The following is a 13,774-nucleotide window of genomic DNA, read 5'->3' on the forward strand; positions in this document are numbered from 1 at the left end:
TCAATAAGAAGTGAGTTGGTGCATATCTTCATAAAACCCTATGAGCTACCAATAACACTCTGCTAACATGAACATTCCGTTCCATTTCATTCTTTCCTCTTAATAATTCAATACTTGCTTGGGGACAAGCAAGCTTTAAGTTTGGTGTTGTGATGATAAGTCATCTTAGCCTAGTTTTACTAGTCTTTTTCTTTGATTTTCATTGGGTTTTATGCACTTTCTTATGTCACAAGTAAGTCATTTGGGTAGAATTTCATGTTTCCTTAGATTCAATCAACCATGAATGAATTGATGCATTTTCATGAGTTTTTTGTGTCATAATTGTTTATATGTCAAGAAGAAGAAGAACTCTCATGATTATAGCATAGCTTTGATGTAATTGTTGATTGATGATAGGTGGAAAAAGGCTTGGAGGAAGGTTGAAGAAAGAGGCAACAAGAAGGCCATGAAAGGAAGCAAAGGAAAGCAACGTTGGAGCCAAAGTTGGTGCTCCAACGTTGCTGGAAACGTTGCTCCCCACAGCCTGAAGGGGTATACTTCCAACGAGAATAACTTGAGCTACAGAGCTCCAAATGAGGTGATTCCAAAAGCATTGGAAAATAGGAATCGAGAGCTTTCCAAGCATATATGGAACTACATGGTGGACTGATGAGCGGATAATTTATACGCTTTTTGGCATTGTTTTTAGCATGCTTTTAGTATGTTTTAGTTAGTTTTTATTATATTTTCATTAGTTTTTATTTAAAATTCATTTTTCTGGACTTTACTATGAGTTTGTGCGTTTTTCTATGATTTCAGGTATTTTCTGGCTGAAATTGAGGGACCTGAGCAAAAATCTGATTCAGAGGCTGAAAAGGGCTGCAGATGCTGTTGGATTCTGACCTCCCTACACTCGAAGTGGATTTTCTGGAGCTACAGAAGCCCAATTGGCACGCTCTCAACTGCGTTGGAAAGTAGACATCCAGGGCTTTCCAGAAATATATAATAGTTCATACTTTGCCCGAGATTTGATGGCCCAAACAGGCGTTCCAAATCAGCTTCAGAATTCCCGGCGTTAAACGCCGGAACTGGCACAAAAGTGGGAGTTAAGCGCCCAAACTGACACAAAAGCTGGCGTTTAACTCCAAGAAAAGTCTCTACATATGGAAGCTTCAATGCTCAGCCCAAGCACACACCAAGTGGGCCCGGAAGTGGATTTTTACGTCATTTACTCATTTCTGTAAACCCTAGACTACTAGTTCTCTATAAATAGGACCTTTTGCTATTGTATTTTGATGAATCTTTGGACGTCTAGTTCTTAGATCATGGGGGCTGGCCTCTCGGCCATGCCTAGACCTTGTTCTTATGTATTTTCAACGGTAGAGTTTCTACACACCATAGATTAAGGTGTGGAACTCTGCTGTACCTCGAGTATTAATGCAATTACTATTGTTCTTCTATTCAATTCAGCTTATTCTTGTTCTAAGATATTCATTTGCACCCAAGAACATGATGAATGTGATGATTATATGACGCTCATCATCATTCTCACTCATGAACGTGTGCCTGACAACTACTTCCATTCTACATGCAAACAAGGCTTGAGTGGATATCTCTTGGATTTCTTAATCAGAATCTTCGTGGTATAAGCTAGAATCCATTGGCGGCCATTCTTGAGAATCCGGAAGGTCTAAACCTTGTCTGTGGTATTCTGAGTATGATTCAGGGATTGAATGACTGTGACGAGCTTCAAACTCGCAATTGTGGGGCGTTAGTGACAGACGCAAAAGAATCACTGTATTCTATTCCGACATGATCGAGAACCGACAGATGAATAGCCGTGCTGTGACAGAGCGCGTTGAACATTTTCACTAAGAGGACGGGACTGTAGCCATTGACAACGGTGATGCCCAATATATAGCTTGCCATGGAAAGGAGTAAGAAGGATTGGATGAAGACAGTAGGAAAGCAGAGAGACGGAAGGGACAAAGCATCTCCATACGCTTATCTAAAATTCTCACCAATGAATTACATAAGTATCTCTATCTTTATTTTATGTTTTATTTATCTTTTAATCATTAATCCTCCATAACCATTTGAATCCGCCTGACTGAGATTTACAAGATGACCATAGCTTGCTTCATACCAACAATCTCCGTGGGATCGACCCTTACTCGCGTAAGGTTTATTACTTGGACGACCCAGTGCACTTGCTGGTTAGTTGTGCGAAGTTGTGATAAAGAGTTGAGATTGCAATTGAGCATACCATGTTGATGGCGCCATTGATGATCACAATTTCGTGCACCATGGACATAAAAATTGAGGGAGAAAACTGCCCCGAAAAGTGCATAAACAAACATGACACCAACCTGTAGTAAGGCCAACTGACCTCTGCACCTTCGACGGAATATAACTCAAGCTGTGGAGCTCCAAATGATGCGCTTCCAATGGCATTGGAAAGTAGACATTCAGGGCTTTCCAACAATATATAATAGTATGGGGTGGACAGCACGTTCAAGCTTCTGAAACTGGCAATGTTCCCAACGTTTGCGCCAACATTTGCCTCAAACGTGAGGTCAAACGTTAGCCACATTTTAGCATGGAAGAGCACCCCTGATTGATGCCTTGGATGAGTAATGTTTGTGCCAAAGTTTGCCTCAAATGTTGGGCCAAACGTTGGCTAGAAGAGCTGCTCGGGAAGGGCCACGTTTGAGCTCACATTTGACCTCAAACGTTGGCTCAAACGTGGATGGCAGCAAGTTGGCCGAGCTGCATAATTGGCACACGAAGCCGTTTGAGTCAACGTTTGCCTCAAACGTTGACTCAAACGTAAATCCCCAAGGCCCAAGTTACAAACGGATTTCTTCCCAACATCAAGAGCAATCAACAGAGGCTTTTGTCAACCCAATTCCATCAAGAGCAAGGGCCCAATTCAAGGCTTGAAGATCATTAGAAGAGATTGTATAAATAGCTTAGAATTTAAGTTTTTCGGGGAGCTTTTCTTTTTAGAATTTTTAGAGAGCCTTTTCCTTGAGATTTAATTTCGAGTTTTAGTTGCTGTTAGCATTTCCGGGAAGAGGAATTGAATTCTCTTTTTTTAGGTTTTCTCATTTTCATTTCCTGCACACTTGTTTGAACCTTGGGTTGGAGAATTGAAAGAATTCTGTTTCAATCTCAACCTGAGGTCTCTCTGTTTGAGTTACTGCACATTTGAGAAATTGATATTTGAATTCCTTTATTCCACTGCTTGATCTTTAATTCTCTTGCAATTGTTTTCTGAATTTGGATCTAGGAAGGCATTGAGATCTAGACTTAGTTATCTAGTCTCTTGAGTCCTGAGATCTGGAATTTTCATTTTAAACTTCACTGTTTAATTGCTACACCAAGCTGATTTTCATTTTCGTTTAAGATCTGGTTTAATTGAATCCATCTTCTACTCTTCCGTTTGTTGAATTTTACTTTCCTTGTTTAATTTCTGCAATCCCACATCCCTAACCCATTTAAGTTTCTGCAATTTACATTTCTTGCAATTTAAGTTTCTGCAATTTACATTACTTGCACTTTAAGATTCAGCTCTTTTTCCTTTTGTTCTCTTTAATTTCCTGCAATTCACCCACTCCCATTTACAATTCATGCAATTTAGTTTCTGTCAATCACAAATCACTCAACTCAACTTCTATTTGCTTGACTAAATCAACCACTAAGCTAAAATTGCTCAATCCTTCAATCCCTGTGGGATCGACCTCACTCCCATGAGTTTTATTACTTGATGCGACCCGGTACAATTGCCGGTGAGTTTTGTGTCGAACCGTTTTCCGCACATCAGTACGCACAATTGTAATCTCAACTCTTTTTCACAACTTCGGACAACTAACCAGCAAGTGTATTGGGTCGTCCAAGTAATAAACCTTACGTGAGTAAGGGTCGATCCCACGGAGATTGTCGGCTTGAAGCAAGCTTTGGTCATCTTGTAAATCTCAGTCAGGCGGATTCAAATGGTTATAGAGTTTTGATAATTAAAAGATAAATAAACATAAAATAAAGATAGAGATACTTATGTAATTCATTGGTGGGAATTTCAGATAAGCGTATGGAGATGCTTTGTTCCCTCTGAGCCTCTGCTTTCCTACTGTCTTCATTCAATCATTCATACTCTTTTCTATGGCAAGCTGTATGTTCGGGCATCACCGTTGTCAATGGCTACCTCCCGTCCTCTCAGTGAAAATGGTCCAGCTACGGGTTACGTAGGGCTAATCATCTGTCGGTTCTCACTTGTGTTGGAATAGGATCCAGTGATCCTTTTACGTCTGTTACTACGCCAAGCACTCGCGGGTTTGAAGCTCGTCACAGTCATCCCATCCCAGATCCTACTCGGAATACCACAGACAAGGTTTAGACTTTTCGGATCTCAAGAATGCTGCCAATTGATTCTAGCTTATACCACGAAGATTCTGATCTCACGGAATGAAAGGCTCTATTGTCAGGAGAGGCAACCATGCGTCGTAGACCAAGAGGCCAAGAGATACACACTCTAGCTTTCACAGGTAGAACGGAAGTGTTTGTCAGGCACGCGTTCATAAGTGAGAAAGGTGATGAGTGTCACGGATCATCACATTCATCAGGTTGAAGTGCGAGTGAACATCTTAGAATAAGAATAAGCTTGAATTGAATAGAAGAATAATAGTACTTTGCATTAATACTCGAGAAACAGCAGAGCTCCACACCTTAATCTATGGTGTGTAGAAACTCCACCGTTGAAAATACATAAGTGGTAATAAGTGATAATGGTGTTCATTGGCTTCGGCCCCAGAGCGGAAACCAGAGTAACCAAGACCTCGATCTAAGCACTAAACGTCCAAAGATTTCTAATACAATAGTAAAAGGTCCTGTTTATACTAGACTAGTTACTAGGGTTTATAGAAATAAGTAAATGATGCAAAAATCCACTTCCGGACCCACTTGGTGTGTGCTTGGGCTGAATATTGAAGATTTCATGTGTAGAGACTTTTCTTGGAGTTAAATGCCAGCTTTTATGCTAATTTGGGCGTTTAACTCCAACTTGTATCCTGTTTCTGGCGTTTAACGCCAGAAAAGGGCAGGAAGTTGGTGTTTGAACGCCAGTTTGTGTCTTCAAAACTCGAGCAAAGTATGGACTATTATATATTGCTGGAAAGCCCTGGATGTCTACTTTCCAACGCAATTGAGAGCGTGCTATTTCGAGTGCAGAGAGGTCAGAATCCAACAGCATCAGCAGTCCTTTTTCAGCCTCTGAATCAGATTTTTGCTCAGGTCCCTCAATTTTAGCCAGAAAGTACCTGAAATCACAGAAAAATACACAAACTCATAGTAAAGTCCAGAAATGTGAATTTTGCTTAAAAACTAATAAAAATATACCAAAAAGTAGCTAGATCTCACTAAAAACTATCTAAAAACAATGCCAAAAAGCGTATAAATTTTCCGGTCATCAGGTATGCGTCTGCACATATCAGAAATCATAAAATTCTGTAACTTTGCAGAATTTCAGATTTTTAAAACCAACTTTGAATGATCATAACTTCCTCTACAAAATTCCAAATTTTGCAAACTTTATATCAATTTAAAGGGTTTTCAAAGATCTTTATTTCTAAATAAGTTTCAACCAATTTCGAAAACTAAGGCAAAAGTTATGATCGAACAAAGTTTACCAAAAACCCTATTTTACCACACTTCACCATTTACACAATTTCTTACCATACACATTCCAAATCATACCAAACCATTCAAAAACCTCATCTTTCATCAAAACTAACATGTTGTTCCTTAATACACCAACATTACCACATTTCATCATATTCAACATCAACACCATATATCACACTTTTACAACCAAAATACCAAATCATCCAATTCAACATCACTTACATCATCATTATGCCTTTTCAAATTACACAATCAATCATCATTATCAAATTAACATCATTCATCACCCTCAAACCAACAATCATTAATTCATCATAAATCACCACATATCATTATTCATCAATTCATCAACCAATTAAATTCAAACCTATCTTATGGGTCACTAGCCCATGTGTCCATGAATATTACATACTACATAAAGGAAACCGAAACCATACCTTGGTCGATTCCCTATATGCACCAAATCTCCAAATTAGCACAAACAAGCTTCCAACCATAATCCAAGCTTTCAAATCCACTCCAATAAGCACAAATAAGTTCCAAGAGCTCCCAAAGCCACAAAAATCAAACTATATACATACAAATCACCTCAAATCAACATAGGATTCCAATTAAACATAAATTCACAAGGGTTTAATAGCTCTTACCTTCTCCCACCGATTTGGATATCAAAACCCAAAGCTAAGCAAGGATTAAAGCAAACCTAAACATCCAAAATCACAAAATCTTATTTAACCAAAAACCATATATACCCAAAATTTTGAGGAGAGAAACTGGAAAGATTTCGTGGTTACCTTGAGGGTTTCTTGAGTGGGTTTTGTAGAGCTCTTCACAAGGAACGCGTAGCCGCAAACGGTGCGGTGATCGAAGCTCTCTAGCAAAGATATGAGCTTTGGAAGTTTGAGATGAATAGTAACCATAGGGTTTCTCCCTTCTTCTCTTTTTAGCATGTCTGAGTGTGTTTGTTTGTGTGTTATGCTGAAATGGGTTCACTTATGAACCCTTTTATATGTTGGTCTTGGGCCCAACTTAGGCCCGGTCCAATCTATTAGTGTTTTTAGCCCGTTTGGCCCAACTGCAGGCCAAATCTTTAAAATTAACGCCCGGTTTTCCATTTCAAATATTTTTCTTAGGTTTTTGATGGTTTTCACTTTTCTCGTGCGGTACTGGAACCGGTTCAACTGTCGGTTCACGATTTTTCACAGTTTTTCGCAAAAAGCACATTTTCTAACTCTGAAAGACTCGCTGAGTCCAAAAATCACCATTAAATCCTCAAATTCTATCTCTATCTTTTTGGAATCTGATTTGGGCAATTAATCACTTAATTAACCGGTTGATTAGTTGCGGTTCCTACATTCTTCTCACCAAATAAGAAATTTTGCCCTAAAAATTTGAATTACCTGAGAAAAGCTCGGGATAATCCTTTCGCATCTTCGACTCTAATTCCCAAGTGTGCTCTTCTACTCTTGCTCGCTCCCAAGCAACTTTAACCAATGAAACATCCTTTCCTCGCAGCTTCTTCACACTAGTATCGTCGATCCTCGCTGGCGTTACTTGGAAAGTTAAGTTCTCCTTCAACTCAACCGACTCAGGCTCCGACACATGGGACACATCCGGTGTGTACTTACAGAGTTGTGACACGTGGAATACGTCATACAAGTTGGACAGATGAGGTGGCAAAGCGGCTTGATACGCCACGGGCCCGAATCTTTTCAAAATCTCAAACGGTCCTATATATCTTGGGTTCAACTTCTTAGTCTTGATTGCTCTTCTAATCCCAGTTGTCGGTGTAACCCGCAGAAATACATGTTCTCCCACTTCAAACTCTAACGGTTTCCTTCTCTGATCCGCATAACTCTTCTGTCGACTTTAGGTAGTTAGTATCCTTGCACGAATCTTCTTAATGCTCTCAGTCATCTCTGCTACTAAATCTGGGCCCAAAATGCTTGCTTCACCTGATTCATACCAACAGAGTAGAGACTAGCACTTCATACGGAGCCATCCCAATGCTCGCATGAAAACTGTTGTTGTATGCAAACTCCACCAATGGCATGTAATGGTCCCAACTCCTGCGTTGATCCAACACACATGCTCTCAGCATATCTTCTAGCATCTGACTAGTCCTTTCTGATTATCCATCTGTTTGCGGATGATATGTGGTACTGAGACATAGCTTCGTACCGAAGGCTCTTTGGAAAGCTCCCCAAAACCTTGAACTGAATCGGGGATCACGGTTCGATACTATGCTTGATGGTACACCATGCAACCTTACTATCTCCTTGATGTACAATCTTGCCAACTCTTCCATAAAACAGTTTAGTCGGATAGGCAGAAAGTGAGCATATTTGGTTATGCATCCACGATCACCCAAATCGCAACAAATCTTGACCTGGTCCTCGGTAAACCGGTCACAAAATCCATAGCAATTCCTTCCCACTTCCACTGAGGAATCTCAAGAGGCTGTAGCATTCCCGATGGTTTCTGATGCTCTATCTTCACTTTTTGACAAGTCAAACATTTGGATACCACTGTTGCTACATCACCCTTAATCCCAGGCCACCAGAACATCTTCATACTCCCGGGATGAATAGAAAACCCACTGTTATGAGCTTCCAACAATAAGTCCTATCTTAAACTCCCAACATCCGGTATGCAAATCTTTCCCTTGTACCTCCAAAACCTCTCATCATCCTTAGTGAAATCTTCACGCCTCTTATCACTAATTGGTTGAAACAATTGGTAAAGCTTATGCTTATCTTGCTGAGCCCGTTGTATTTCTGATTTAAACGTGCTTGAGATCTGTAACTGGTTCAAATAAGCTCTTTCGGCCACTTCACCAATACCCAACTTAAGCTCCACAAACTTATCCACTAGCTCTTCTTCCTTGATCCTCATCCAAGCAATGGTTAAAGATTTCTGACTCAAAGCGTCTGCTACTACATTTGTCTTTCCAAGATGATAACTCAGCTCAAAATCATAATCTTTCAACAACTCCATCCACCTTCTTTGACGCATATTTAGCTCTTTCTGATAAAAAGATGTATTTGAGGCTTTTATGATCAGAAAAGATACTAAACTTTACTCCGTAAAAGTGGTGCCTCCAAATCTTCAAGGCAAACATAATCACTTCTAATTCCAAGTCATGAGTGGGGTAATTCACCTCATGCGGTCTCAGCTGACGCGATGCGTAAGCCACCATGTTCCGGTGTTGCATCAACACGCAACCTAAACCCTTCAGGTTCAGGGAAGCATCACAATATACTTCAAATGGTTCATGCGGTTCCGGTAAGATTAAAACAGGTGCTGAAGTTAACTTCTGCTTCAAAGTCTGAAAACTCTCTTCGCACTTTGACGTCCACACGAATGGCACTTCTTTCCTTGTTAACTTCATCATCGGTAATGCAATCTGGGAAAATCCTTTGATAAACCTCCTATAATATCTGCCTAAACCCAAGAAACTTCTCACTTCCGTCACCATCGTTGGTCTTTCCCATTCCATCACTGCTTCTACCTTAGAAGGATCTACAGCTATTCCTCCTTTACTCACCACGTGGCCTAAAAACTTTACTTATTCTTTCCAGAACTCGCACTTTGACAACTTAGCATACAACTTCCGCTCCCTCAAGATTTGCAACATAATTCTCAAGTGTTCCTCATGCTCTTTTGCCGTCTTAAAGTAAACTAAGATGTCATCTATGAAAACCACCATGAATTTGTCCAAAAAAGGATGAAAGACTCTGTTCATGTAATCCATGAAAATAGCAGGTGCATTTGTTAACCCAAAGGATATTACCGCAAACTCGTAGTGTCCAATGCGTGTTCTAAACGCAGTCTTAGGGATATCATCTTCCTTCACCCTTATCTGAAGGTAACCGGATTTCAAATTAATCTTGGAAAACACTCCAGCTCCTTGCAATTGGTCCATCAAGTCATCTATCCTTGGCAGCGGGTACTTGTTCTTCACAGTCACTTTATTCAACTATCGGTAATCCACGCACAAACACATTCCTCCATCTTTCTTCTTCACCAAAAAAACTGGCGCTCCCCACGGTGATACACTCGATCGAATGAACCTGTTATTCAGAAGCTCTTCCAAGTGAGTCTTTAGCTCTGTCAGCTCTATCGAAGCCATTCTATACGGCGCAATCGATACTGATCTGGCTCCTGACACTAATTCAATCGGAAACTCAATTTCCCTTTGCAGTGGGAACTCAGGGATATCTTCCGGGAACACTTCTGGAAAATCTCTAACCACTGGAATTTGATCTAAGTTCTGGGCATCGCCCAACGCATTAGCAGCCAAGAGAATATAACCTTGACACTCCTCCCCATTACAATGCACCATTACAGAGTTCAAGTAATACCTCGTAGCTACCACTGCTCCATTCTCTCCTTCCGGCATAAACCGAATAGTCCATTTAAAGCAATCCAACAAAACCCGATTCTTTGACAACCAATCAAACCCCAAAATCATTTCTAGCCCCACCATTGGTAAACTGATCAAATCGTGCACAAAGTCTCTACCCTCAAGCTTGAAACCTACTTGTCTACAACCTGACCTAGTCATAACTGTTTGATGCGGAGTATGTACATGCAGATCAAAAGGTAACTCTGACATTTTCAAGCTTAATTCCTTAACCTTAGCAAACGAAATAAACGAATGTGAAGCTCCAGTATCATATAATGCAACTAAAGATTTATCACCAATTAGACATATAACTCTCATCAACAGATCTGCCTTGGAAGCATCCTTGGCATTCACAGTAAAGACTCGACCTTGATGCTGACTCTGGCCCGCATTCTGATTCCTCCCACGAGTGCAATACTTCGTAATATGGCCAGGTAACCCACAATGGAAGCAACCACTCTGATTTCCTCTTCCTTTAGTGTACTGGAACTGATTCTGATTAGTCTTTCTGAAGCCCCCTTGGCCTTGAGGTGCATATCCTCCTCTTTTGAAGCTTTGTCCTCTTGGATGAAAATACTTGCCACGCCCCCGACCAGAGCTCCCTCCACGAGTGTCCTTGGATGCCGCCACGGTCTTGGCATATTCTTCCACTACTCTAGCCTTGTTCACTAAGTCAGAGAAAACACGGATCTTCATAGGAGCCACAGTAGTCATAATGTTGTCCTTCAAACTCCTTTGGTACTTAATGCACCTCCAGCTCTCGAAAGTCTCTGGGTAACCCTGACACACCTGAGAAAACCTACAAAGCTCTTCAAACTTGTTGGTATACTCAGCCACAGACATGGAACCTTGCTTCAGCTGCATTAGCTCCATCTCCTTTGCTTCCCTTGTAGACTCGGGGAAGTATTTCTTATAGAAAGCCGTTTGGAACACCTCCCATGGAATGTCGGCGTTCTAAAGCTGTAGAAAACGACACTCAGCTTGCCACCAGGATTGGGCCTCTCCCGTTAGTTGATAAGCTGCAAATTCCACATATTGATTGAGGGGAACATGCTGCACCTGTAAAGCACGCTCTATAGCTTGGAACCAATGGTCCGCTTCAATAGGATTTGTGGACCCTCGGAAAGTTGGCGGATGAACCTTGAGGAACGTCGCCAAAGTCAACGGAACTCCTCCCATGTTATCATCGTTTCCCTCAGTATTATCATTGGCATTCCCTTCACCATTCCCATTGCCATTTCCGTTCCCAGCCGGTTAGCCCAATCTCTGCATAGCTTGCAGAGTCGTAGCAGTATTAGCTTCTATGGTATTAGCGAGATTCGCCATTGCCGCCATGAATTCGGCATGATTGTCAGCTGGTTGCTCATTTCTACTTTCTTGCGTACATGTTCGACCTCGCCCACAAGTAGCCATGTAGGGTTCTTGTCTACACCAAACAATCGATATCAAGGTGATCAATCTCAATATCAAAAGTCTAGTGCTTCAATTATCCCAAACAGGCACTCGCAAACAAGCATGCTATGCAATATCAAGAAGATAACCTACTAGCATCAAAGAAAAGACACACAGAGTATGCAATGAAGCACAATCAGTCCATTCCTCAGGCTGATGAGGACGAACCGCTCTGATACCACTAAATGTAACACCCTAATAAGCCTAAGCTTTACCTCGCGTCGTAAAGCAAAGGTTAACCAGAGATTACGACATTTCTAAGCTCATACATAATATATATATATATATATATATATATATATATATATATATATATATATATATATATATATATATATATATATATATATATATAAGGGATAGTATAATCTAGAAGCCCGATGAAAGATATAGCTCAAAACAGAATTTAAAAGCGCAAAGCATACTAACGAAGGTACTAACTTAAGGCACAAGATATAGATGAAATATAAATAGGATAATAGTATAATAGTGTATATCATAAGGAACTAGCCTCGACTTGCGGAGTTTAAGCCGGCTAGCCATATACAGACCATACAAAAACTTGACAGTTTAAGAATCAGCTTATACAAGTTTTGTTCTCTCATGTACAAGCCTCTAGGTAAGGACAAAATACAAAAGTGAGAGATGCATAAACAAAATAAACAAAAGACTCCAAAAGAATCCAAGATCCTCCGCTGCTGTCACCATCCAAAGCAACTCACCGAGATGGGTTGCGACATGCATCTGAAAAATACAACAAAGATATGGTATGAGAACCGGAGGTTCTCAGTATGGTAACAGTTCCCAGTGATATATGATATAAGACCCCGGGACGCCAAAGGCAATCCTAAGCTCCATATCCATCATAAAATTCAACTTAAAAGCATTCTAAAACAAATAAGCATAATATACCAACTTAACTTATATAAACCAGGTATCTATCTTAGGAGATTTCTATTCTAAACAACAACACTGTCCCACAGCCTTCACCAACCTATCCTCCATGCGATCCCATCGCTACCGCCTTCTAAACCTCCTCAATCCCAGTAGAAAGCAGAGGTAATATCCAATGCAAGTAAAGCACAAGTAGAATCATATAAGGCAATTAATTCAGATAGAAAATAAGCATGTTATTCAATTAGGCAAGCAATTATAAGTAAACAAAGCACACAAGTAGATAGAAAATGTATATGATGAATGCCTGCCCTACTGGCTGTGATATCACATTGTCAGTTCAACTGCCAACCCGACACATCTCCATGGAGACGTTGCCCTTCGGATTTCTCATACAGGAACCCCCGAGATATAGTGCCCGATCACTGTCCATTTACCGGCACCTGCACGCCCTATAGATCCGAAGGGATGCGAGCGAGATCTATTGCCACCGACCTCAAATCTCAACGCAAGCGGGATGAACCATCGCCCTTACGCCGCTGCCGCTACCTCGAACAAGCGGGATCCAACCTCAGCCCCTGCCCGGGCTCATAGCATCTCATAATTTCAAAAAATCATTATTTCAGTGATTTTCAAAAAGTATTATTCAGTATACAGAGATCCATCACCTCAATCCGAGTCCCCGACTCATCTCAACCACTGTCCATTCACAATTCAGTTTTCGAACATCAATAAATCATAATTTCTCATCTCTTGTATCCAACACCCTTCATGTGACATCAAACCATCCTCCGCCCGCCAGAAACCTAGGCCTCCATTTGCTAATACACAAAACCAAGCCCAAAAGTCTTAAAATGATGTTATAGAAGCTTACAACTTTGTTGGGGAGGAAAATTAGTTGGAAAACAAGTAAATTTGAGAAACAGGACGTGTGCGGCCGCACATGGGTCTGTGCGTGTGCACGCCAAGGAAATTTTAAAATGTGTGCGTACGCACAGGGGTGTGCATACGCACAGGTTGCAAAACTTTCAGAATCTGTTCATTTGCACAACCCGTGCCAGCGCCCCCAACAGATTGGCCTTCCCAACGTGTGTGTCCGCACAGGTTGAAGTTTTCCCTTAGATATGTGCGCGCACAAGCTGTGCTAGCGCGGCAAACAGAACGCACTTCCCTGCCTGTGCGTGTGCACAGGTATGTGCATCTGCACAGGTCAAAATTTCCACAGGGTGTGCGCCCGCACAAGGGTATGCGTCCGCACATATCAGAAATCATGAAATTCTGCAACTTTGCAGAATTTCAGATTTTTAAAACCAACTTTGAATGATCATAACTTCCTCTACAAAATTCCAAAATTTGCAAACT

At 40.9% G+C, this 13,774-nt stretch overlaps 1 protein-coding gene across 1 annotated transcript; it reads right to left on the reverse strand.

Moving 5' to 3' along the window:
• Nucleotides 1-9,637: 9,637 nt before the first annotated feature.
• LOC130962992 (uncharacterized) lies at nucleotides 9,638-10,939 on the reverse strand. The gene has a single exon (XM_057889141.1). The coding sequence runs from the start codon at nucleotides 10,937-10,939 to the stop codon at nucleotides 9,638-9,640; it is 1,302 nt and encodes a 433-aa protein (XP_057745124.1).
• Between the last annotated feature and the right edge of the window lie 2,835 nt (nucleotides 10,940-13,774).

Source organism: Arachis stenosperma, chromosome 2, assembly GCF_014773155.1.
Source record: "Arachis stenosperma cultivar V10309 chromosome 2, arast.V10309.gnm1.PFL2, whole genome shotgun sequence".
In the NCBI taxonomy this organism is placed as follows: Eukaryota; Viridiplantae; Streptophyta; class Magnoliopsida; order Fabales; family Fabaceae; genus Arachis; species Arachis stenosperma.